This window comes from Dipodomys ordii, unplaced genomic scaffold, assembly GCF_000151885.1.
Source record: "Dipodomys ordii isolate 6190 unplaced genomic scaffold, Dord_2.0 Scaffold15, whole genome shotgun sequence".
Taxonomy (NCBI): Eukaryota; Metazoa; Chordata; class Mammalia; order Rodentia; family Heteromyidae; genus Dipodomys; species Dipodomys ordii.
The window spans coordinates 8,185,842-8,211,525 of NW_012267231.1; the positions used below are offsets into that span (position 1 = coordinate 8,185,842).

Genomic DNA, 25,684 nt, shown 5'->3' on the forward strand with positions numbered 1-25,684 from the left:
ATCTTGGGGGTCGTGGAGCTGTCACTTCATGGAAAGATCTCCATCCCCCACACTGCTGCTTCTCTGTCCCCACTTCTTAGACATCAGCTGATCTGCAGTCACTATCCAACAGACACGGGCAAACAGGGTGTCTGTGACAGAAATATGCATCAATGTGGCCATAGTTTCCTGGGTTTTATTTTTGTGGTACTGGAGTTTGAACTCAGGACCTTGGGCTTGCTAGGCAGGTGTTCTACCACTTGAACCACACTCCCACACCCTTAATCTTTTCTTTCAGGCTAGAGCTTGTTAATCTTTTTTTTTTTCAGGTTGGAGTCTTGCATATTTGTCTACTAACCTGGGACCACAACTCTCCTATCTATGTCTCCCGCCCGGATGGGATTGCAGGCATGCATCTTCTCAGTCGGCTTGTTTGTTGGAATGGGAGTTTTGCTAACAGTTTGCCTTGTCTGGTCTTGAACTGTGACCCTCCTGATCTCTACTGGGATTACAAGTATAAGCCACTGTACCCAGCTTGCTCCAGATTTCTTGACAACTTACCCCCCCTGCCACACCCAGGAATGCAGACAGTGTCTGATGGGTTGGAGGACGGGATTTGAGGAAAGCAGTGGGCTAGTTGTGGGTATCCGGGTCCAGGTCTCAAGTATGCACATGATACACTCACACATGGTGCGTCCCAGTGAAAACTATCAGGCTCCAAGAAACAATCTGCGGATATTTCCAGTATTAGAGAACCAGTACCTAGAAAACCCACCTTCCTCATGGAGAACAGGGGCCCCAGCATGCAGCAGCATTCCCAGGCAGGTGACACTTTTGGCATTTGCATAAATCCAACATCTTTAAAAAAATAATGGGCTTTCCTTTTTGGGGGGAGAGGTTTGAGGTGTTTCTTTTCTTTTTTTTTTTCAAAAAGGGAAAAGGTAAGTTTTACCCTCCAAGTTTGAATTCCTTAAATAACTTCCCCAAGGCCAACTCATTTTTATAAAGACCATAGTTTGGGGTTTGTTTTTTTTTTTTCCATGCAGATTCCTTACAAAGAAAAGGTGGAAAAGAAGGTTTTCTTTTTCTGTGTGTGCTTTGGAGACAGAAGTTATCCAGACTCTAAGCAGTCCCCACCGGTGTCCTAGGATAGAACAGAGCCGGTCCCCAGGGACCTTTCCACCTGAGGTCAGATTCCATGGGACACCATATGGCCCAGGACCACTACCTATGGGATAACTTGTATTTGTTCAGCAAGCAAATAGTTCCTGAGGACCCACGTATGCTGGGCATGGCCACTCTAGTGATATCGCCATGGAGCAGACAACAACCAAATGAGATGAATTAGTGAAAATTTATAGGAATGCCCAGGCCTAGCAAGAAAGAACAGACAACTGAGAGAGAGAGAGAGAGAGAGGGAAGGGGTGACATTGTCCAGAAAGAAATGTACTCTTTATGTGACATATAACTGTAACCACTATGTATATTTATTAATTTATAATAAAAAGTAAATATAAATAAATGAATAAATACATAGAGCAGACAGTGCTGGGAGAGAGAGAGGGGACTCAATTTACAAGTTATATATGCGGTGAACTAATCAGCTTTGTACAGCTGCATTGCAAGGCCGTTCTAGAGAGAAAAGGTTCCTTTAGCTCTCAGTACGAAGGCCAGTGCCCTCATCAGCTCTGTTCTATGAGAGTGGAACATGGTGGCATTATGAATCAGTCACATCTCCAACCTGAGCAGAGAAAGGAGGCCGGTCTGGGGGCCCAGAATCCCTTTGGAGGACATGCCCCCATGGCCTAAAGACCTTCTACTAGGCCCCACCACTGAAAGTTCCAACACCCCCCTACACTCCAACAGCACCACCCTATGGACCAAACCTCTAAGTCACTTAGGTGCAACAACCAAGTGCTATCCATACCCAGGCCAGAGGGTTCAAGAGGCTTCCCAAGGAAAGGTCAACATGAAAGAGTTAACCAGTGGGGCCAGGCATGGTGTCACACTCCTGTAATCCCAACAGTTGGGAGGCAGAGGCAGGAGGATTGTGAGTTTGAGACTGGACAAGACTACAAGTAAGTTCAAGGCTGGCCTAGACTACAAAGCAAGATCCTCAACACAAACTAACCAATAACAACAACAAAAAAAGGAGTTAACCAGTGTATGGGAGAGACACGTTGGGTATAGTGGGAACAGCACAAACACAGGCCTCAGGGAGGGCAGGGACACCAGGGAATATTCTAGAATTGGCAGGGAGTCAAGAGTGGTATAGTGGCAGCCACTAGGGAGGCCTAAGCAGGAGAGGCAGAGAACCAGGAAGTGTGGTGAGGATGGTGAGGGGGTCTTCTTCTTTATTCTAGGGACAGAGGGAGGCCACCCAGGGCCCGGGTGCTGATTGTGTTGCTCTGGCTGCTGTGGACTGGCCTGGGCAGGGACAAGGAAGGACAATGCAGGTGGAAAGAAGAGAATGGGTTCTGGAAGAACTTGACAGGGAGACTAAAAACACCAGGGCTGTTTAAGCGAGCAGGGGAGGGCCATGAGGGTGGTTCTTGGTGAGGGGGCCCTGGCTTTCGTGACACATGGGAACACGGGCTGCTGAGTGACAGGCACTGGCCAGGGGTGAAGAGGAGCATTGTGTGACTGACTTAGGTATGCTTCAGGTGTTTTGAAGCACCCAAGGGAAGATAGGCCAGCCATGTGGGCTGGGAAGCGGGGAGGAGAGGAGGGCGGGGAGGGGAGGGAAGGGGAGGGCCCTCATCCAAAGAGATGAGCAGAGCATAAGACACCAGGCAAAATGATGTCAAGGGGGATGGCTTGCACAGACTGAGCCCTGGAGTCTGAGGAAGGATGGGGGCGAAGGCCAGATTGATGATGGGGGGTCAAGCTCACATATGAGAGGTAAAAAAATAGGGCAACCATGGAGACTTCTGGGGAGGAGACCCGGGGAAGCTGCTGGAAGGAGGCACGGGAGATGGTGGGGTTGGAGAGGGACACACAAGTGTGGAAGGGGACTGCCAGCCTCACCGGGCTCCTGCTGCTCTCCCCTCTTAGTGACATTTGTAGATGCCACTGGAGTTCCACAAGTGACCAGGAAGGAAGGGCAAGGCTGCCTCACCTACCTCCCGCCTGCTGAGGAAAGACCAGTTATTCACTGAGCACTCTTGAACTCTATACAAGCCCTGGGCTGGGTGCTGTCCCAGGGGAGGGAGGAAAACCAAGCGAACTCTGGGTCCTCTATCAACACCCTGGACTGGGCAAGTACATTGGGAATACACGGCCAACAGATGACACAGACACCAGGGTCAGATGGAGGGAAGGAACAAGAGGGGGAACAGGAAAGAGCAAAGCCACACCACCACAGAAAAGAAATAAGGAAATCCAGCACTGGTGGCTCACACCTGTCATCCGAGCTACTTAGAAGGTTGAGATTGGATGGATCAAGATTTGAAGCCAGCCTAGGAAGAAAAGTCTGTGAGGCTCCATATCCAATTAACCAGCACAAAGCAGGACTGGAGGCATAATCCAAATGGTAGAGCACCAGCTATGTACAAAAGAAGCAAGACCACACAGTTCTGAGATCAAGGCACCAAAAAGGAGAGGGGGACGAGAATGGAAACTGCAAATGAGTCTTACTGAGGAAGAGACACTGAGACTGTTTCAATAGAAGGATTCGGCCTGGCCCACACTGGGACCATGAAAGAGAGTCCTCTGGGTCTCCCTCCTGGGTTTAAGATGGCCATCTTCTCTCCCTGGGCCTTCACAGGCCCTATGTATGTCTGAGTCCAAATCTTCCCTCATAAACATGTCAATCAAGAGGATTAAGGCCTTTCCTCATGGTATCCATTCAACAATTCTAGAACACTCCTAACTCAAAGACAGGCATATTCTTAAGTACTGGGTGTTAAGGCTTTGATGTGTAAATTTGGTGGAAGAGGGGGCACAATTGAGGCAAAACAACTGAGGCAAAAACATATTCTTCCCAGCCTAAAGGAAGAAGGACCCGGATCCCTGGCTGCCCGAGTCACGGAAGGGATGAGGATCTCAGCGCGCCATGCAGAGGCTTGGGATATATTCAGAAATGCAAAACAAAATAAAACAAAACCACCACTGCTTAGAATTATCAAGCGCACTCAGCCCCAATTTTTGTTTCTTTTTATGCCAGTCCTGAAGTTTGAACTCAGGACCTGGGCGCTGGCCATTAGCGTTTTTTTACTCAAGGCTAGCAATCTTACCACCTGAACCACAGCTCCACTTCCAGCTTTTTTGTGGGTAATTGGAGAGTCTCTCAGGCTTTCCTGCCCAGGCTAGCTTCAAACTACAATCCTCAGATCTCAGCTTCCTGAATAGCTAGATTGACAGGTATGAGCCACTGTGCCTGGCATTGCCACCATTTTAAACCCCCATCAGTGGCTAGAAGGTGAACCTTGGCTACCAGAGCCTGACAGCTTTATCTTCTAAATTGATGGGGCCGGGGGGAGAACATTCCACAAATACACAGCTCGGGGGGGGAAAATTAATGAATGTGTTCAAGTTTCAACTGGAACAAGACAGGACAAACAAAAGCCTGTAAAGAAATCTGTGCTCGCTGCACCTGGAATCCGCCGTCAGGATCCTGGGTATTGTGGCTTTTAACAGATCTCTTTCATCTCTGACAAGTCAGAAAAAAAAGCCTGCAGACAGCTCAGAAATTCAATTCCCCCACCATCGAGAGGGGCCCAGAACATTCTATAGCGCCAACAACCCAGACTTCCATTGCTTTAACACAGAAGTACACTGCCACTGCCAATCTTCTAGTTCTTCCCCAGCCCCCTAGGCACCATGCAAACCTGTGGTTCTGGGCCCTCTCTCCTTTCTCCCCAAGCTGCCAGGTTTGGGGGGGGGGAAACAAAGATGGGAAACACTTCTTACCTCTGCACATCCCACCCAAGGCACGAGGTGTCAGACATTGTTGAATGAATAACTGAATGAGAGGATGAAATAAATCAACAAAGGAAAGAATGAAGCAATCCTTTAGTACTCTTCAGAGGCCAGGGAATGAACATGCCTGTGGACCTGCAGACCACTGGAACATCAGGGATTCTTCCAGCACCCATAAGATTCCCTGGCAGGTCACCATCAGACATCTCCCACCCCCTTGAAGGACTCTGAATAAGACCTTTCCAGAAAGCTCTTCACTAGAAAAAGTAATCCCATTTACAAAGCTGGGCACCAGTGGCTCATGCTTTAAATCCTAGCTACTCAGGAAGCTGAGATCTGAGGATCATGGTTCAAGGCTAGACCAATCAGGAAAGTCTCAGAGAATCTTACCTCCAATGAACCACCAGAAAACTGGAAGTAGTGCTGTATCTCAGAGTGGTAGAGGATTGGCCTTGAACAGAAAAGCTCAGGGACCATGCCCAGACCCTGATTTCAAGCCCTAGGACTGACAGGGGGAAAAAAAGAAGAAGAAAGTAATGATTGTGTGGTTAAGTACAGGCACCAGGGACACAGAGGCTGTATCTACCAGTCTACTTCCTCTCAAGGAAACAAAACACTTGAGGTTGGGTATGTTATAAAGGAAAACAGTTCATGTCATAGCTATAGAGGTTTAAGGGCATAACATAGCTTTCATGTGACTCTCTTGGTGGATAGCCTCTCGATGGTAGAAGCCGAGGAGCAAAGATAAGGTAGCAGGGAGAGACAAGACGCCAGAATGAAACTAGAGTCTCACAAGAATGACCTCTCCCTCTACAGGACACATTCCCCAGTAACCTAACCTCATATCTGCCCCTTTAAGGATCATGGTCTGCCAATGCTGACATGCTAAAAAACATAGGTGGACATGAAGCCATGGGGGATAAACCATACCCAAACCATAGCAGGCTGCCTAAGAATTCAGCCCAAAGGGAAACAGAGGTACAAGTGGGCAAGAGTCCCAGCCACAGCGCTTAGCTCTAAAGCCTGTGTCCAGTCACGACAAAGCTCACCTGATCGGCCTCTCCCACAAGACTGTTTTTACTTTCTGGTCTTAGCTTGAGGCTGGAGAGGGAGAGGGCCCTGAGCAGCGCCCCTGCCTTGCCTCCCGTGTTCCTTCGTGTTTATCCAGCTGGAGCTGGCCCTCACAGACTTACACATGGGAACAGCTGGGCACTTCAGGCCAGATCCTGGCAAGGAACCAGGTGTGCGCTGATGTCTCCCTCCCAGGATCCTCTCACACACACACAGCTGTCCCCCAGGTTACACAGGGACTCTTACACACACACACACACACACATACACACACACAAATGCCCTTGTTACTCAACCACCACCCAAATTAGACCAACAGTTGTCATTTTTCTGGGGGAAAAAAACCCCACAGCAATAAACCAAGAAGTACATTCTGAGCAGCTGGTGCACATCCTGCCAGTGACTCCTCTCCTCGATGGAAGGGTTCGTTCCAGATTCCTTCCAAGGCCTAACTTACTTCATCAACTTCATTTCAAGCCTGATTTGCTTGACAAAAATCCCACCTTATAAACAACTGTTCGATGACATCGATGAGCGACCATACCTCATGTACACAGACAATTCACACACGCCCAGCACGAGGCCCTGCGATATAGCCTTGGCCAAAGTTGTTAGAAAATACCTTACATAGCAGCTGTAAATGATGCACAGGAGGTTTGTAACACAGGAGGCTGGAGGTTGACCACCCCAAACTGGATGAGGGACAGTGGAAGGCCAGTTTTAAATCTGAGGCCCCTACCAGGTGTCAGTGGCTCATACCTGTAATCCTAGCTACTCAGGAGACTGAGATCTGAGGATGACAGTTCAAAGCCAGCCCCAGCAGGAAAGTCCATGAGGCTCTTATCTCCAATAAACCACTTACAAAACTGGAAGCAGGGCTGTGGCTCAAGTGGTAGAGTACTAGCTTTGTGCTCAAGAGCTGAGGGACAGCACCCAGGCCCAGAGTTCAAGCCCCCAACCGACAAAATCAATCAATCAATCTGAGGCCCCTGACATGAATTAAGACAAGTGAGTTGGCAGACAGCTAAGAAATCAAGTATCTGTGACACACATGAGCAGTAATTCGGTGAGAGCTGTGTTCCTACTGCACTGTGTGCCATTTCTGGCTCTTTTTGCTCTTGCTAACTGGCCTGCCTTTTTAGGCAGCCAGTATTGCAGTAAGAGTCTAGGTAACTGCTCTTTAATATTACTGAAACTAGAAGATCTTCAACAACTCTACCCCGTCAGCTCTGGAATCATGAAAAATAAAAAAGTGGTGGGATGGGAAAGCAGAATTCTGGACTTTGTCATCCAACTTTGTTCTGGCTTCCTCTCCCACCTACTTTGTCCCCAACACAATCTAGCGTGGACTCACTTGGGGAGGCCAGCGCTGGATGCCTGTCTCATTCACCTGGCGCACCTTGGAGCCAGCTGATGTGTTGATTAGATTTAAGGTATGGAAGCTGTATTGCATTGGTGGCCTCCAGTCCCTGGTCTTAGTCTTTCCTTTTTACCACATCCCCCAAATTCAATAATCATTTAGCACTGATTATACATAGGGCAATCTGCTGGCAGGGACAGGGCTGACTGAGGCACTGCAGATATCCTGTTTTTTGTGTTTGTTTTTGTTTTGGTTTTTTTTTTAGCAAGGCTAGAAGCCACAGGCCTTCTGCTGCTGCTCCCCGAGGGTCCTCCACCACTGACCATGACAGCGGTCAGCCCTGAGCTTGAGTCTCTCCAGTAATCTCACAGGAAGTGATGGTCTGGAGTCGATATTTCAAGACCACTCAATGAGTTTGGACTGCGCTGGGCCTCAGGCTCAGGCCTGCCTGAGGCCACGCTCTCCTCACTCCCTGACAGAGTCACAGAGATGGTCCCGGAGCCATCTCTGTCTCCCAAACACCCCAGTCCCCTCTCTACCTGGCTCTGTAAGGTGTCTCAGGCTGGCAAGGAGCCTGGTATGAGGGCGAAGTCTAAAGGAGGACATGGCACGGGCCATCCCTTCACAGCTGAGCTGCATGGGGAACACAAGGAGCACTTCCCCACAGCTCCTCCTCCCACGCCCTCCAGAGCCCTCAATCCCTGTCCGGCCTGCCTGGGGTTCTGCGTGACTCTGCCTGGTTCTGACGGCTGCCTACCATGTTGGGGGTGGAGGTGTACACCACTACCCACCTTCACCTGTACACAGAGAGGAGTCCTGAGGGGAAAACGAGTGCCTTCTGGAGCTGGCCACCTGCCAGCCAGGGCCAACACTGGGGCTCACTGGGGCTCATGGCACAGCTCCAAGCTGCCACATCCTCCTCCATGGCTGGAAGACCCATGGTTATTTTAAGAAGGCAGTTTCCAACCCAGAGGCCGGCCAGCAGACCCCTGACAGAGGCTGAGTCTCAGGTTCAGTGCTCTTGGGAGTACCCAGCCCCAAAATGCTGATGGATGGGCCCCGTGTGACTCAGCTAACACCTGGGGACAGAGCAGGTGGGAAACCCTCTCCAATCCTGGAGCACAGCGTTCCCCCCCTACCCCCCCCCCCCCCGCTGCACACACACACCACTTCCAGCCCTGGGAAGAGACAGGGCTGAAGGGGATCGAAAACGAAAAATCAACAGCCAGCCTCGGGCAGTGGTGGGTAAGTTTATTCTCTGGGAATATAAGCTGTGTTTTCTATAAATATTGACATAAAGAATGGCTCGTTCCCTTTGTGGGATTCCCACAGGCCAAGCAGGAACACTCTGAGAGACCCACCAGACCCCAGATTGTAAGCTCTGGCTCTAAACAATGGCTCTTTCCTTAGAGAGGAAAGGTCCCAAATCCCCAGAAAGCATCCCCATGTATCTAAGCACAGACAGAGCTGGCAGTGCCTCCTCCATGGCAGGCAGAGACCATGTCCCTTCACAGCTGGTCCCCGCTTCTAGCCACACCACCCCTGGAGCCGACCACCAAAGATGCTGCCAGTTTCTGCCTCGCTGGGCGGGAACACTCTGGCTTTATTGGGCTTTTCTCCTCGGCTTCACTGTCCAGCTCTGTCCAAACCCCAGTGACAGGAAGTTTGATGTATGACTTGCTAATGGATTAAGAAAGGTATCCGGGCTCCTTCGGCCCAGGGGTAGTTTGTGCAACCCCATACCAGTTCCAGCAAGCAAATTCCCTGTCTGGTCGTGCACAAGAAATTGCCCGTTGCCTGGAAAGACGACGACGATGCAAAATGAACCCCCGCCACATTTGCAAGCTGGAAATGGCCCAGCAGCCGGTCCCAAGGAGACTTCGCTGGGCTTTTCCAAGAGAAATGAGTGTACTGAGAAGGCTAGACTGCATTGCAGGAGGAGGAAAATGCAAACTAAAGCCATTTCTTTAAAAAGAGCCGTTCTATTCGCCTGGCCGAGCCTGGGGTGGATTTTCTGGCCTGGGGCCTCTTGTTGGGAGGAAGGCCCGGCTCTAGCTCCTCTGCTCTGTCACACATTCCGTCCTGCTCCCTCCCATACTGATGATTCGAAAATCAGACACTTCTCAGAGAGCTGGCAAGGGCCTGCTCTCCACCCCCAGCACCTCTTGGAAATACCAAGCCAAGCACCCCAGCCATGTGCTCACCCAGCTGTTGGCTAGGGTGTTTCCTGGGGCCACAGGCCTCCTCAGCCTTTGAGGCTAGCCCAGCTGCCAGGAGCTTCCCTAAGCCACCTGGCTAGCCCCAGCCAGGGTTCATTTCAAATAATAAACTATGCATTCTTGATCCGTCTGCAGCTCGAGGCAGATTTTCCTATTTAAGCTGGAGGCCTCCTCTGCTTTGAGTTACTGCAGTGGGATGGCTGTATGTTGCATAAGAGTCCAAGGGAGGACTTGGGAGGGCGGGAGGAGGGAGAGGGAGAGAAACGACACTGCTTCTGGTCCAGTTCCTGTTGGCGGAACTGTATGTGGGAAAAAGGTTTCAGACACACATGAAAAAAAAAAAGACGATTTTCTTTTCTGTTTCAGTGTTGGAGTTTGAGCATTTCTTTTCAATGTTCAAAAGCAAGTTTAATGTGGTACTTCTGGATTCTCACAGAGGAAAATGTTCAACAGCAAAATGTGAAAAGGAAAACAAAATTAGCAGGGCACCAGTGGCTCACACCTATAAGCCTAGTTACTCAAGAGGCTGAGATCTGAGGATTAATAGTTCAAAGTCAACCCAGGCAGGAAAAGCAGTGAGACTCTCATCTCCAGTTAACCACCAAAAAGCTAGCAGTAGAGCTGTGGCTCAAGTGATAGAGCATCAGGTTTGAACTTAAAAGCTAAAGGACAGCACCCAAGCCCCAAGTTCAAGCCCCAGTGCCCACACACACACACACACACACACACATACACACACACACACGACTACTTACTGTAACTGCAATGTTTCAATTTGTGGAAGAAAAAAGGAAGTATAGTTATGGACTGAAATAGGCTCCCTGCAAAGATGTCAACATGTTAATCTCCAGAATCTAGGGGGAGGAAAAAAACTTTTTCATGGCCATAGGGACTCTGCAGATGTAATTAAAGATTGTGAATTGTCTGGCTAGGCCCAATATGTCTGCATAAGAGGGGAGCAGAGGGAAATTCAATTTCAGAAGAGAATTGTCAGTGATGTAGCGTGAGAAAGTCTCCTTGCTGGCTTAGAAGATGGAGAAGGGGCCAGGAGCCAAGGAATGCGGGCAGCCTCTAGAGCTGGAATAAGGCAAGGGAATGGATTCTCTCTGGGAGCCTCCAGAAGGAACCAAAGGCTTGCGGATACTCTGGGTTTATGGTGCAATTCACACTTGTACTGATTTCAGACTCCTGATCTCCAGAGTAAGAGAAGACATTTGGGTTGTTTCAGGCTGCTAACTTTGTGGTAACTTGTTACAGCAGAGTCAGGAAACTGGTTCCCAAGTCTTGCCTTCCAGCCAGAGTACTTGGGCATAACTGTGGCCAATAATATTGATGATGATGATGATGATGATGATGATGAAAGAAAAATGTGACACTCAAACATGTAGACAAAGCACTCTGGGATTTCAGAAGACAAGTAAGACAACCAGGTAGGATCCCTGGTGACATCTGACTTAGGGTTCCAAGTCCAAAATGGATATGGAGAATAGCCAAATAGCCATCCAGTAAGACCATTCCAGAAGCCAGAAGCCACAGTATATCTTTAATATACCAAAAGCCCTATGATCTAGGAATTTGCAATCTAGTTTGAACTGTGTTAAATAATAATTATTTCATACATAAAGTCTCTTACACTAGAAAAGCTCAATGGCTTTTGCTAGAAACATACATTTTACCAAAAGTGATTCCATAAGCAATACAGGTCAATTTTTATGAAAAAAACAGAGAGGTTACAAAAAAATTAGTCATATACCCACACCAGAAAAATAAGAAAGAAAAGAAAAAAACTGAGATGCTTCCAGAAGGGACTGTATCAAACCATCAGTGACTAGACAACCTAGATGGATCACAGATTGTTCCAGAACACTGAAAATAAAGAAAAGACTCCACATTCCTCAAGGAGCTAATGTACTGTTAATTCCTAAGCTGGGAAAAGACAGCACACATGAGGGAGAGCTCCAAGACCACCTCATGTGACCATGAATGCAAAAGAGCTAAGAAAACATTAACAAAGAGAATACAGCATCACGCTGAGCAAATAAAACACCACACCAAGTAGGATTTAATCCAGGAATTTAAGGTTGGCAAAATATTAGGAAATGACTGACGTAATATGCTATGTTGACATGTCTAAGCAGGAAAATCACATGAGTGTCTATGAATGCTGTAAAAGCCTACATAAAATGCTATGTCTGTCTGATATTTAAAACTACATGAGCCAGATCTGTGACACCTTGAGAATCACAATACATACATACAAACGAGTACTTCTGGAGTAAGAGTCAAGTCCCCAGATATAAATTTTTAAAAAGTGAGATGGGAAAGCTGGGTGCCAGTGGCTCACACCTGTAATACTAACTACTGAGGAGAGTGAAATCTGAGGATCACGGTTCAAAACCAATCTAGGCAGGAAAGTCCTTGAGACTCATCTCCAATGAACCACCAGAAACCGGAAGTGGCACTGTAGCTCAAGTGGTAGAGCACTAGCCTTGAGCTGAAGAGCTCAGGGACAGAGCCCAGGCCCAGAATTAAACCCTACAACTGATAGGGGAAAAGAAAGTGAGATAGGAGCCAGTGGCTCACACCTGTAACCCTAACTACTCAGGAGGCTGAGATCTGAGGATCATGGTTCAAAGCCAGCCTGGGTTGGAAAGTCTGTGAGGCTCTTGCCTCCAATTAATCACAGAAAAAGCCAGAGGTAGAGCTGTGGCTTAAAGGGGAAGAATGCCATTCTCGAGCAAAAAGAACTCAGGGACAATTCCCAGGTCCTGAGTTCAGGCCCTGTGAGCAACAACCACAAAGCAAAGTGTACATGCAGTTGCATGTACTTGCTACACTCTGGACATGTTTCCTCACCAAATCCATCTGCTGAAAACTAACCCCCAATGGGAGGGCATCAGGAGGGGGAGGTTTGAGAGGGGCCCTGGTGAGGGGGATTAAGTGCCTCACACAGAGGTTCAGGTGACCCCCCTGTCTTCCCACACCGTGAAGACACAGTGAGAGGACATCACTGTGAGAAGCAGACACTCAAGCCAAGTGTGCCTTCCTTTTAAGACTTCATCTTAGGCATGTAGCCTCCAGAACCATAATAAATAAAACGTTGCATTTCTGAACCACCTAGAAGGGCTAACATCATCTCGTCACCCAATGCCAAGTAAGGAGAGGGAGACCAACACATTCCAGAAGTGTAGGGGGAACGCCTTATCTGTAACAGCAACTGAGCCATCTGCAGCCTCAGAAGCCAGCCAATACATACGTGTGTGCATATGGAATTCAAAAGCAGTGATCACAACATTGTACTAGATCGTGGAACTTCTAGACTTGGTGAAAGGGGATTAAGGAAAATCCAGTCAGCCTTATAATGAAGGAAAGAATAACAGCAAACAACACAACAATAACAACAACAACAAATGGAAGCAATGAGAAAACATGGTATAGTTAAATTAAGCAAAACACAAACAAAAAAATACACCAACAGAAGGCTTATGCTGCTTATGATCTACAGAACCAGAGGGCAGAGATGACAGCAATTCTGGGATGGGAAACTCATGCTGGAAGGGAGAGACCTCAGGGGTGGGGCCCAGACTCTGTATATAAATTCTACCTACATTCTGGATTGACCCCCTACATGGCACAGACTGGCGAGAGCTGATAAACTGAAGCAGGAGTTGTGCTGCTGCCCAAGATAAACATTTTCTAGTTTATGCCCAACAAAATTAGGTTCCAGGTAAAATGGTCTTCAGAGGAATAGATTCCAGACTCTCTACAATACCATATTTATAACATTCAGAGCACAGTCTGAAATTACTTGATGTAGGAATAACTAGGAAAATGTAACTTGAGACAATCAATGCAGACAAAAATGTTAATGCTACCAGACAGGAATTTTAAAGCAACTATTATCAGCATTCTCAAAGATTTAAAAGAAAACATGGTCTTGATAAATGAAAATGATAGGAGATCTCAGCAGAGATATTAAAACTATAAAAAGGCATCAAGTAGAAATATAGTCTGGGACACAGTCTCCAAATCAGTAGACAAAGAAGTATATTTGTAAAGAAATTCTGGGAGATAAAAATTTACCTCATAATCACAAATAACTTATTTATGATTATTTGTAGAATAAAAGATGACATCACTAAATACTCAGGAGGCTGAGATTTTTTCCTGCCAGCCCAGCCATTAAACCACCAAAAAGCCAAAAGTGAGCTGGGCATGTGTGGCTCAGGCCTGTAATACTAGCTACTCAGGAGAGTAAGCTCTGAGGATCGCAGTTCTAAGTCACCCTGGGCAGAAAAGCCAGTAGGACTCTTATCTCCAATTAACCAGCAAAATGCCGGACCAGAGGTATGGCTAAAGAAAGAGTACCGTGAGCAAGAAAGCCAAGTTTGAGTGCCAGGCCCTGACTCCAAGCCCCAGCAACATCGGTGTGGCAGTCCTGAATGGGGACGACATCAGATATGCACAAGGCATGGATGGGGTAGTGGCCTGGTTCATTTCTCTCTCAAAAAAGAAGGAAGTCCTGAGGCAAGATATTCACATGCAGAAGTTTTGAGAATTCAGGAGTCCAGTTTTTGCTTTGTGTTCTGTTTTACTTGATGTTCCATACTTAACTGCCAGGTCCCTGTGGGCAGAGACCCCCTCTGCATCCAAGATGAAAAACAATTCCCAGCTCTCAGCAACCTCACAACCGCAATTGCATTGGCGGACACTTTTTGTTTTTTCCTAGAAATAACTGAATTAAACTGAGGTCGCCAGGGCAGGCCCTAATCCTGGAAGACCAGTGTCCTCATGAGAAGAGGAGACATGGACATGGAGACAGACAAGACACACAGATGACCAGTGAAAGACACAGGGGTGTGGTGGTCATCTGCCGGCCAAAGGACAAGGCCTGCCACAAGGCTTCCCTCAGAGTATCATAAGGGACAACTCTGAATTGCTTGGTCTCTGGCTTCCAGCCTCCAGAACTGCAAGTAAAAAGTGCTTTTCCTGTGGTGGAAGCCCCCCATTGCACCCTAGCTTGGGGCATTTCGTCACAGAAGCCCTAATAGACTAAGCTGGAATCTCACAGATGCTAAAAGCCACACAATCTAACGTGATTGTCCCTTCTCTTGGTTGTGGAATTATACTTAAAATACTACTTTGGGAGTTCATATAAAAATATTATGGGGGGGGTGGGAAGGAAGATGGGAAGGGATGGGAAGGGGAAACAGAGGAGGAGGCTACAATGCTTGATAAGAAATGTACTCATTATCTTGCCCATGTAATTGTAACCCCTCTGTACAGTATTTTCACAATAAAAAATTATGAAAATATATGCAAGAGCTAGGCCCTAGTGGCTTTGACCATGACCATCCTTAATCCTGTCTAGACACAAGACGTTAGACAACATGGCGGCTCATCTAGGTTTAACTCTCAGGTAAGTTCTGTACTTCCTGGGGGAAGACTTGTCAGATTCTTTGCCACCTGCACGAGCCAGTGAGGCCTCCAGGCTGGGGCTGGGGCTGGGGTGGGGGCCAGGGCCAGTATTAGTGTAATATACAATCAACAGCAGGGCACAGTGAAATCAATTCTGGCCACCGAGTCCAGCCAGAAAGGCTACGTTCCCACGGGAAACCCTGGATGCATCTGATTAATCTGCCTAGGGAACTTCGAAATGTACTTTGCCGTGTCCCAGTCAATTAATTCTCCTGGTTTCTGAACTCCCAACATTTCCAAGCTAATCCAAACTAGATACAGCCTACTTGACTAATTAGCTAAGCTACTTGAAAGAACTTTCTCAACAGAGCAACGTTCCCTGAGTATTTAATGCAAAACAGAAAACGGCAACAGAAAATATTCATCCTCTCTCGGTGTCTGTGTCCCTGCCCAGCCGGCAGCCTGGTTTGTACAATACCTTAATTATCCAAAGCAATCTGATGTCAGATTTGGGGGAGGGTAAAAAAAGGAGAGCTTATATTTTGCAATTTCAGCATTTTCCAGAATTGTCTTACTTGGCTGCTCTTAGCTCAGTTTCTATTAAATCTAACCCTTCCTCAGTTCATCCTGTTCCCTTCATTAGAAACCAGACTATCAAAAAGTGCCTCAAGCTAAGTATTGGTACTTCCCACCTATAATCCTACCCACTCTAAAGGCTGAGATCTGAGGGTTTCAGTTCAAAGCCAGTGTGGGCAAAAACATTCTTGAAACCCTTATCTCCAATTAACCAGTAAAAAGCTGGAAGTAGAGCTGTAGCTTAAATGGCAGAGTACCAGCCTTGAGTGAAAAAAGCCAAGAGCTCAATGCTGGACACTGGTGGCTCACATCTATAACCCTAGCTACTTAGAAGACTGAGATCTCAGAATCACAGTTCTAACCCAGTCTGGGCAGGAAGATCTGTGAGACTCTTACTTCCAATTAGTCACTAAAAAGAAGAGCTGGAAGTGGAGCTGTGGCTCAAGTGACAGAATACCAACCCTGAACAAAAAAGCTAAAGGGCAGTGCCTAGGCCTTGAGTTCAAGCCCCAGTTCTGCCATAAAAAAGCATCAAACCAGCCTTCAATACAAAAAAATGCACACACAAGCACATTTGTCATTTTGTCAGCGATTCTGGCTATCCCTCCCTAAAGGGGAAGGGAGCAGGTCATCAGACAAACATCCGATTATCTGCTCCTGTTGTCACAGGCACACTGGGCTTCTGATAGCCACAGAATAAAAGGTGTTTCTCCTAGCTTTTACTGTGTGGCCCTCCTGGAAAGGTCTTACCTGAGAAATCCCACTTCCAATGGCCCACAGGTGCCATTACTCAGACTCCATATTCAACACTGGCATAAGGTTAGCAGTGTCTGGGGAGGTATTCCATCACCAGGTGCCTGAACTGCACCCCAGTCCAATTAAAGCCGCTGGGGTAGGCAGGATCCAGGTCTGAGCAGTTGTTAAAGCTCACAGGCTGAGGTCCACAAGCAGCCAAGACTGAGAAGGCAGCCCTTAAGAAATCCCAGGCAGTACTGAGAGCAGTGCAGAAACTTAGAGTGGCTAATATATGCCAAAGATGTAAGGGGAGCAAAAACCCACTGAAAATGCCAGGCATAGGTGGCTCACTCCTGTAATCCTAGCTACTCAAGAGGCTGAGATGTGATGATCAAGTTCCAAGCCCACCCAGGCAGAAAAGTCTGTGAGACTCTTGTCTCCAATTAACCAGCATAAGTGGTCCTCTGAGCTCTGCTGCCAACCTGAGGGTTTTTACAGGCTCAACTTGTGATTGTAAAATCAAAGCCTTGCATGAATGAAATCCCGGGTTTCTCAGAGAGGGGAAAGGAGGGGTACAAAAGAAATACACATAGAAAAGGAAATGGCAGCCAGTAGCTCATGCCTGGAATCCTAGCTTCTTGTTCAAGAGGCTGAGATTTGAGAATCCCCATTTAAAGCTAGCTCAGCAAGAAAGTCTAGCCTGTGAAACTCTTATCTCCAATTAACCACACACACACAAATAAAAGCTGGAAGCAGACCTGTGGCTCAAGTGGCTCAGAAGTACTAGTCTACAGCAAAGAAAGCTCAGGGACAATGGCCAGGCTTAGAATTCAAGCACCAGGACTGGTGCACGCACATGCACACACAAGCACATGCACACACACAGAAGAAGAACTGACTTCAGGGATACTAAATGCCTCCAAAATACAATCATGTACTAAACAACTATGTTTTAGGGACAATAAGCTGCCAATGGCAGCTTCGCAAAATTCTCCCACCCAGTCACATACGTCTTCATGGTTTCACATTTTGAGTAACAGTGGCGTTAACACAACAACGGAGTCACCCAAGAAAGCGTGTCTCAGAACACATCGCCACCTCTGAACAACACAGGGAGAGGTGAGGAGGTTCAGTTCTCACATCTGGGGCCATGACAAGGTGCAGGCTGAGCACATCCCGGCCAACTCATGCTGCTGCCCCGACTCACCTGTCAGGACCCCACAGCGCTCCTCGGGTTCCTGGGCCTCGGCAGATGGCCTGGAGCTCGAGGACCATTTGCGCCTGATCAGATGTTCTCGTCCGCTGAACGGGCCCCCGGAATTGTTGAGGGGCTGGATGAGCACCTGCTCCTGCCCCAACTGGATGAGGCCCACCTGCCAGGAAAGCAGAGGAAAGCAGGACATGGGTCACCTACATTTACCCAGCAGCCCAACAGCAGCACGGTGGGTCATCCACATCTTCCTGAACCGTTCAGATTTATCTACCCACCAACATCCCACTGAGCAGTTATGTTGAGAGGTTTTGGGGGCAGAGGCCCAGCAGAGAGGTAGGTGTTCAGAACTCTCATCCATAGACCCCATTTTCCACGCCCGCTTTCATAAAAGATACCATTTCTTTAAAACTTCATTTTAAAAAATTACTTTAAGATCTATCCTCCTAAAAGTCCATTTGAGTCAGGTATGGTAGCATACGCCCACAATCCCAGCACTCAGGAGACACATGCAGGAGGATCTCAAGTTCCAGGCCAGCCTACACTACAGAGCAAGTTGAAGACTACCTTGGATACATATATTAAGTTTGAGGCCAGATTGTGATAGTGAGACTCTGACTTTTGAAAATGGTAAGGTATACTCTCGCTCATGCCTTAATCTTCCCTAATCTGGGAGGTGAAGACTGGGAGAATCGTGGTTTGAGGCCAGCCCAGGCAAAAAGCTATGGAGACCCCACTTTAACTCATCTGACATCCCAGATACATGGGAAGCAGATATAGGAGGATCAGACTCCAGGCTGCCCCACACATAAACACTCTACTGGAAAATTAACTAAAGAAAGAAAAGGGGGACAGAGGGTAAAAAGTGGCTCAAGTGGAAAAGCAACTCTGAATTCAAACTTCATTATCAAAATGTGGGGGAATGAAAATACTCTTAGTAGGAAAACATATCTAAGGGCACTTAGAATTAAATACCAGGATAATGAAGTCAGATTCACAGTACTCATCACTTCATGGTGGACATTTTTCATTTTTCTTCCCATACTTCAGTATTTAAGAGAAGTTGGCAGAGTTATCTAATGGATTAGATTTGTGTTTCTAACTCAAGTGTATCACTGGTTTAGATTTGTGATCTTAACATCGCGGTCAATTTATAAGCAGAATTACAATGTATAAGAAAGCCAGGCATCAGTGGCTCATGCCTGTAATTCTAGCTAGTCAGGAGGCTGAGATCTGAGGATTGAGGTTCAAGCCAGCCCAGGCAGACAAGTCCATGAGACACTTATCTCCAACTAATCACCAAAAAGTTGGAAATGGATCTGTGGCTCCAGTGGTAGAGTGCTAGCCTTGAAAAAAAAAAATCAGGGGCAACACCAAGGTTCTGAGTTCGAGTCCCAGGACCGGCACCAAAAAAAAAATATGAGAACCTAGGCCTTCTCCTGTTTACAAGACAAAATTACTAGATTTATAATTCCTTAAGTACTTGTAAAATATTATCTGTTATCTTTTTCAAGTCTAAGAACTGGAATGTGGGAAACTTCTAAAGACACTTGAAATGTTTGAAAATTGTGAAATCACCCAGTGTGTAAATAGGGACAAATATCATTCAAACTCCCTTAAAAGTGATCAGAAAACTTGCTATGTTAGAAGAATATTAAGTGGAAAACTTAAAAACTAGGGATTTTTGTCACTTTAATAGGACTAATATTAATTCTAGAAAAATAATATGGTGCAAAGGACTTTCTCCTCCCTTGGAAGCAATTCTAGCAGCATTAAAACAACATGGCCTCCCTGCCCAGGCCTCTTACTACCAGCCTTCCTTTTTCTGCCCAGTCAACAAAGAAGAAAAACCGCCGCTGAGGACCTAACTTGACCAGCACACCCCATCTGTCCACTGGTCTGTACAGACCCACCCCTGCTCTTCTGGCAGACACTTCTCTACTGCCTTGACCAGATCATGGTGTGACTTCCTAGAGGGCAGTGCTGCCCTGTCTCCTCTCTCTCTCTTCTACCGTTGCTTTTCAAATCAACCTTGGAGTACCACACCGTTGATTCTCAAACCATAGCATGCAACAAAATCCACTGGAGATTTATAGTGGGTTTCAATAATGTGTATTTCTAACAAGTCCAAAACAGCAAGAGATACCACTGGCCAGGGGAACTCCAGTTTGAGAAGCACCGTTCTCTGGACAGCAGTGCACTTCCTCCAGTCTCAAAGGAATGCACAGATCTCACTCAAGGCCAATGAGATCAATCAACTCCCAACTGGATATAGTTGGACAGGGAGAAGCAAGAACCAATATCCAGACCACGAGCCATAGAAGGCTCTCGAAATCACTGGGTACATGACAAGGCAGACATGCATTCTTACTATCTGCTGCCTACCCTTACTGATAACAATGCATAGCCCTTGAATGATGTTTTAAATATCCAATGGCCCTTGGCAGAAAAATAAAAAAGGATCTCTATGCTAAAGGATGTGCAGGTATCAAGCTGCCCTAGAAAAGAAAATATGCCATCCACCCCTAAGATAAACCTTTAGTCTTCCGGATACAGGTTAAGACCACACTTAGAGCTCCAAGCACATTTCCAGGTTTGCAATTCATCAGAACTTTTGCCAAGAACAACTCACAGATTTTACTACCCAAATAAAACTGTCGCAAAGTGGCACTTCATGACCTGCAGTACAGCCCAGCCTCCTTCCCTGTCCTTTGCAGTAAAAATAAATTTAAAAAAAATTGAGTTTGCCCCCCGAGCTGTTTTGGAAGGGTTTAAGAAGCAGAGGCACAAGGAGGGATGGGGTGGGATGGGGTGCAGAAAGGTGCCAAAACACAGAACACTAACAATCAGCACCACACCCCCATGAGCCAGGTGCTGGTAGCATATGCCTGGCTGAGATGTGCAGACCACAGTTCCAAGCCAATCTGAGAAAGAAAGAAAGAGAGAAAGAGAGCGAGAGAGAAAGAGAGAGAGAGAGAGAGAGGGAGGGAGGGAGGGAGGGAGGGAGGGAGGGAAAGTTGTGAGGTGAGGTGCAGCTTGCAGAGAAGATTGGGAGTTAAGTGACTTGCTCCAGGTCACAGTTCCACATTCATTCCCTAAGGAACAAGGCCGTGCCTCTGTGTGCCTGGGAAGAGGCAAACCCAGGCCAGCTTGGTTCACTAGTGACTGTGGTCAGACCCCCATGGGCTGTGCAGATGTAGCTGCCACTGCAGCTGGGGCTTGTCAGCAGGCAGGAGATGCATTCCAAGATTGCAGCAAGTCTAAGATGTCTTCTATCCTTTTCAGTCCATCTTGGGTTGAAATTTTTTTTGTCAGATGATGCAACTAAGTGGAAGTTCAGAGTGCAGATGTTGAATTGTGTGCCCATTGGTAAGTGTGGGGGGGTGACGCAGACAGGGCCTGGAACCCTATGTGTCACCCAGCCCTAGAGAACTACAGGTGGATGAAGCATCTGAGCAATGCAATTCAGGAGAGGCAAAACTGAAGGGTAATGGAGGTCAAAGGCAGTGGGGGTAGGAGAGGCAGAAGGTATAGAATTTCCTTGTCAGAGTTCTCTTTAATGATCCCCTTCTCAAACTTGAAAAGGATCCTTTTCATGTTCCAACCCTTTAACATCTACTCCATTGTGTCCTTCTCAAAGGTCTAAAGATGTGATTTGTATTTTCCCATTTGTTTATGCAGGTCGTGATCACTCTTGAGTGCTGTGAACTGGCCACTCGCTCACTTCCCTGGTCCTGTGCCCATAGAAGGATGAATGTACTTTGGTCTCCCTGCCCCCTCTGTCATCTCCACGTCACACCCCTGCTCAACTGTACTTGATGAAATGATATTGCATCATAAAGCTGAGTGATCTTGTCATAGACCCTAGAGAGTTTGATAATACTCTTCCCTAAAGCTTCAGGTGACATCACCAGAGGTAGTGGCTGGCAGGATGTCCTCCTGAAAGCAAGGTCCCTAACGCCCTGGCTGGTGGCCTTTGGCACTCATCAACCCCAACCTGAAGCAAAAATCTCTTGTGGGCTGGATGAGCTCTATAGAACAATGAGTATAAGTAATACCAACGATCTGCCCCCAAAATGGCTCTGTGCTCCCCAGATGGGCTGACTGGCCCATCAAAGCCAACTGAGTGTTCAAAGTGGCCCATAGAGATTCCCTAAGAGTCCTGGGCATGTGGCTGTGACCCCAGAGGTGGTGGGCTTAGGGAAACCTTGCTTTTTTTTTTCTTGATCCTTCTAGAAAATGGACTTAGCTTCTTAAGGCTTCACAGCCAAGAACACCTTAATGTTCCCATCTGGTCTCATATTTTACATTCCCTGAGCCCTTGAGGCCACCACCTCAGCCAAGAAGAGGTCAGAGGATTCTAGAACTCAAGAGAGGAAGAATAGCCACTGTTCAGAGGATCAAACCCCTGATAGTGAGACCTTCAGCCCTCCCCTCTTCTAACTCGCTCCATTCATTTCAGACAAGCCAGACAGGACCTAGGCAAAGGCTGACACTGCGTCCCACATGAGGACATCTCTACCCCTGGTGAATTTGAACTTGGCATTCCCATGCTATGCACACATGGATTCATTGAGGAGCAGCCATGCCTTCCTCACAAGCCTAAAGTCCATTGCTTTTACATGACATGGTTATAGGAACTCTTCCAAAAATCGACAGTGAAGACTCCCTGAAATGTAAATAAAATGAAGACGCATAAACAGAAAACAATTAATCCTTGAGCCTGGGGCCTTTGAAGATCCAAATAAGTGCAGCTGGCACAGCTCTAAGAGAAGACAGAGAGAAACGCCGCAGGCCCTTGCCTCTGCCCACCGTCGAAAGGCAGGACAGGCAGATGGAACATGTGTTTTTGTCTTTCTGCACCATAAACAATTAAGCAATAATCTATAGGCTAATAATGCATCTCCATTAAATAGACAGCCAACATATCTGGGCATGGATAGCCTGAATTCCATGTAACAAGGAACACAGCCTGTCCCCCTTCAACCCCCCCTCCTCCCTCCCCCTCCCCCGCCTCCTGCCCTTGTGCTGAGCTTTGCCATTTAGAGGCCTTAGATAGGGCAGAACTTTCTAGTCTGTCCAGTGATACTCAAGCTCTGGATTAGTTTGGTTGGGCACAGAAACATGGCTGATATACCACCAAGGCTGCTTCTTTCCCACCAAAAGGGCATCCGAACATGGGGAGATTATATAGCCCCCTCCTCCAAACTACTACTCTCTGGTCCTTTCCAAAAGAAGACTGCCAACTCCTACTTGATCCCATTCTTCACATACAGGAAATCTCCCATCCACAGCTGACAAAATCTGTCCATTCACCTCAGCTCCCTTCCACACCTTGAGCTGAGCCTATCCTGACTAAGACACCCCCAAGTCCACACGGCCAACGCTGCCTACCCCCTTTGGCAGACAACTCAAACTAACAATTGAGCGTGGCACAAACTAAGTTAGCCTAAGGTCAGCTCCTTGCTTTTCTTTGCTCTCCAGGGCCAAGAGGTCCACTCCAAGATACCCAATGGTCTCTTCCCTCCAGCCTTCAGCCCTTGGTCCGCCTTGTCCTGGGGAGAAGAGTCCAACATCCAACTCACACGCACAGGATGAAGGCAGCAGACTAAACAACAGCCGAGTCAGCTCAAGCTGGAATTTAACATCTCAAGTCTTTCTAAGAGGTCCACCCGCAACTGGTACATGCTGAACTCAGCCTCTTGGCTGCGTTCCTTTCTCTAAGGCACAGTGCCCCCACATGGTGCCATAGAGTAGCACAGGGAAAAAAATGCTGGCTAGGCTGCCATCTGCCAGGAGGCTCAGCCCTCAACTCCCTGAGAACTTTCAAGTCAATGTTATCCAGATTTCCAACCTCGGCTCCTTCACAGATAGCTCCTCGCTGGAAACTTTACACCAAGAAGTATAAACTCTGACCTCTACAGAAACTCACGAAACCGCAGCAAATGGGATTCAGATGTTTCCATGTACAGTACAGTGCTGTGACCCAGACTCGAAACTCTTTGGCAAGAATAGAAAAAAAAAAAAAAAGATGCGGGTCTTCCAGCCTTGACCCAGGCCCTACAGTGATCGGACTTTCTCACTCCCTGTTAATCCTCCCCATCCACAGCCCACCCGCCCTGCTCCTGTGCCACAACCCTATAGTAATGACTCCCAGGCCCCCCTCCGGGCTTTACACCACATTCCTTGTTTCACCAAAACTGCCAGCATCACCCAGGAAAGCAAAAGCAAGATTGCACCCTAAAACTCGAACTGAGAAAATTCGTGAAAAGAGATTGAGGCTGAGCCCAGGAAATGACAGCCAAGTACTTAGCCCACCTCTAGTGCAGAAAAGAAAGAAGTGGTCTCACAGAAAACCTTAGAACAACGCCACCCTCCCCCACCCATGCCTTCCAGGCTTTCTGGTTTTGCTGCCAGATGTGAAATGGGGCCAGAAAACTCTAGATGATGGTACAAGACAGAGGGCAGAGGGGATGTTTCTTATGCCTGGGAAGGAAAGACACGCTATCAGAAACTGCCTGCCCAGATGTTGATTGTTAAAAAAAAAAAAAAGAGAAACAGCAGGAGATGCCATGTTCCAGGATACTGAGCCTAGTGGGGGGCAGCCCAGCTGCTAGCCATGTGCACCCCTTGGGGGTACCATGGAGGTGCTGAGAAGGGTTTGGCTGGGCACCAATGAGCCAAGTGTGAGCACAGGCAGGGCAAAAAACAAAAAAAATAACAACAAAAACCACAAGAGCTCTCCTTGTCCCGCGGATTGCTTCTCAAAGGTGCTTCTAATAGAGCAGGGCAGAGTCTCAGGGAGGAGAGAGTGGGGGGAACAGGGATAGGGCTTTAGCACCCATGTCAGTAACTGGGAGCAGTGCCAGACAAATAAGTGTATGCTAACAGTCTACAGAAAGGATGCTGACAACCTTCCCTCTCCGGTGTCTTAGCTGTCAACAAGAATAGGCGGCACCGGTGGCTCCCGCCTGTAATCCTAGCTACTCAGGAGGCTGAGATCTGAGGATTGTAGTTCAAAGCCAGTCCAGGTAGAAAAGTGGCAGTGAGACTTTTATCTCCAATTAGCCACTCAAAAACCAAAACTGGAACTCTGGCTCAAAGGGGTAGAGCACTAGCCTTGAGCAAAAGAGCACAAAGACAGTGCCCAGGCCCAGAGTTCAAGCCCTACAACCAACAAAATAAAAAAAATAGGCTTAATCATGGCCCTGTTGGGGTCCCATCAAACCACTTTTCCCGATATAAAAAGATTGAAAGTGCAGGGTGCTTGTGGTTCACACCTGTAATTCTAGCCACTTTGGAGGCTAAGGTCCTTAGATCTTAGATCACTGTTCAAAAGTCGACAGGAACAAAAGAAAAATAGAAAAGCCTATGACACTCTTATCTCCAATTAACCACCAAAAGCCAGAAGCAGAGCTGTGGCTCTTAAAGGTAGTGTGCCAGGCTTGAGTAGAAAAAAAGAAAGCTAAGGGACAGTGCCCAGGCCCTGAGTTCAAGCCTATAGGACCTGCACACACAGACTGAAAAGAGAGGTGTGCCTTGTGCCTTGTGCCTTGACCTCAGAGTTGCTGCGAAAAACCCACCAAGGTGACCCCAGGACACCTGCACATACACACCTGTGCAGATGGGCTGCGTTCTCCACCCCTACCCAAGCAGGGCACCCCTTCCAGTGTGGGGGACCTGATCGTTCCCAGTGCGCTCTCCTGGGCCGCCTGCAGCTTCCTCCCCCTACGCACTGCACCCCAGCCCGGCCCTCCACACCTCAGGAGCCCGGAGGGGTGGGGAAGACCGCCGGGGTCTGCCGCCCCCACCCGCTTTTTGCTCAGATAAACACCATCAGGAAGATCGGGGTGCGATGGGGAGACGGTCGGTTGGGTTTCCCCGCCGCGGCACCCCAGCCCAGCCCTGCTGGGTGGGAGGGGCGCGGGGGAGGGACCACCCTAGGCATCGCCACGGACCAGACAGGCAGACCCGGAGGAGGGGGCGCGGGCAGTACCAGGCCGCCGGCGGCACCGCAGGCGCTGAGCGAGACCAGGGAGTCGGGGTGCCCGATCACGTGTCCCGAGTAGAAGCAGAGCTCGGCGGGGCGCCGGGCGGCGCCGGTGTCCTCCACCTCGAAGCCTCGGGACAGGAAGCGCAGGTCGCGGCGCAGCTGCAGGTACAGGTCGCGCCCGAAGGCGGGCAGGTGCAGCAGGA

General features: G+C 48.0%; 1 protein-coding gene across 1 annotated transcript in view; it reads right to left on the reverse strand.

Annotated features, from left to right (window-relative positions):
- Positions 1-25,684, reverse strand: part of Adamts17 (ADAM metallopeptidase with thrombospondin type 1 motif, 17) — a 145,138-nt gene that overhangs the window by 118,919 nt on the left and 535 nt on the right. Inside the window, exons 2-3 of the mRNA XM_013011892.1 lie at positions 25,485-25,684; positions 17,486-17,651 (exon numbers count right to left, since the gene is read on the reverse strand). Coding sequence (XP_012867346.1) covers positions 17,486-17,651; positions 25,485-25,684 — 366 coding nt within the window. The remainder of the gene's footprint in view (positions 1-17,485; positions 17,652-25,484) is intronic.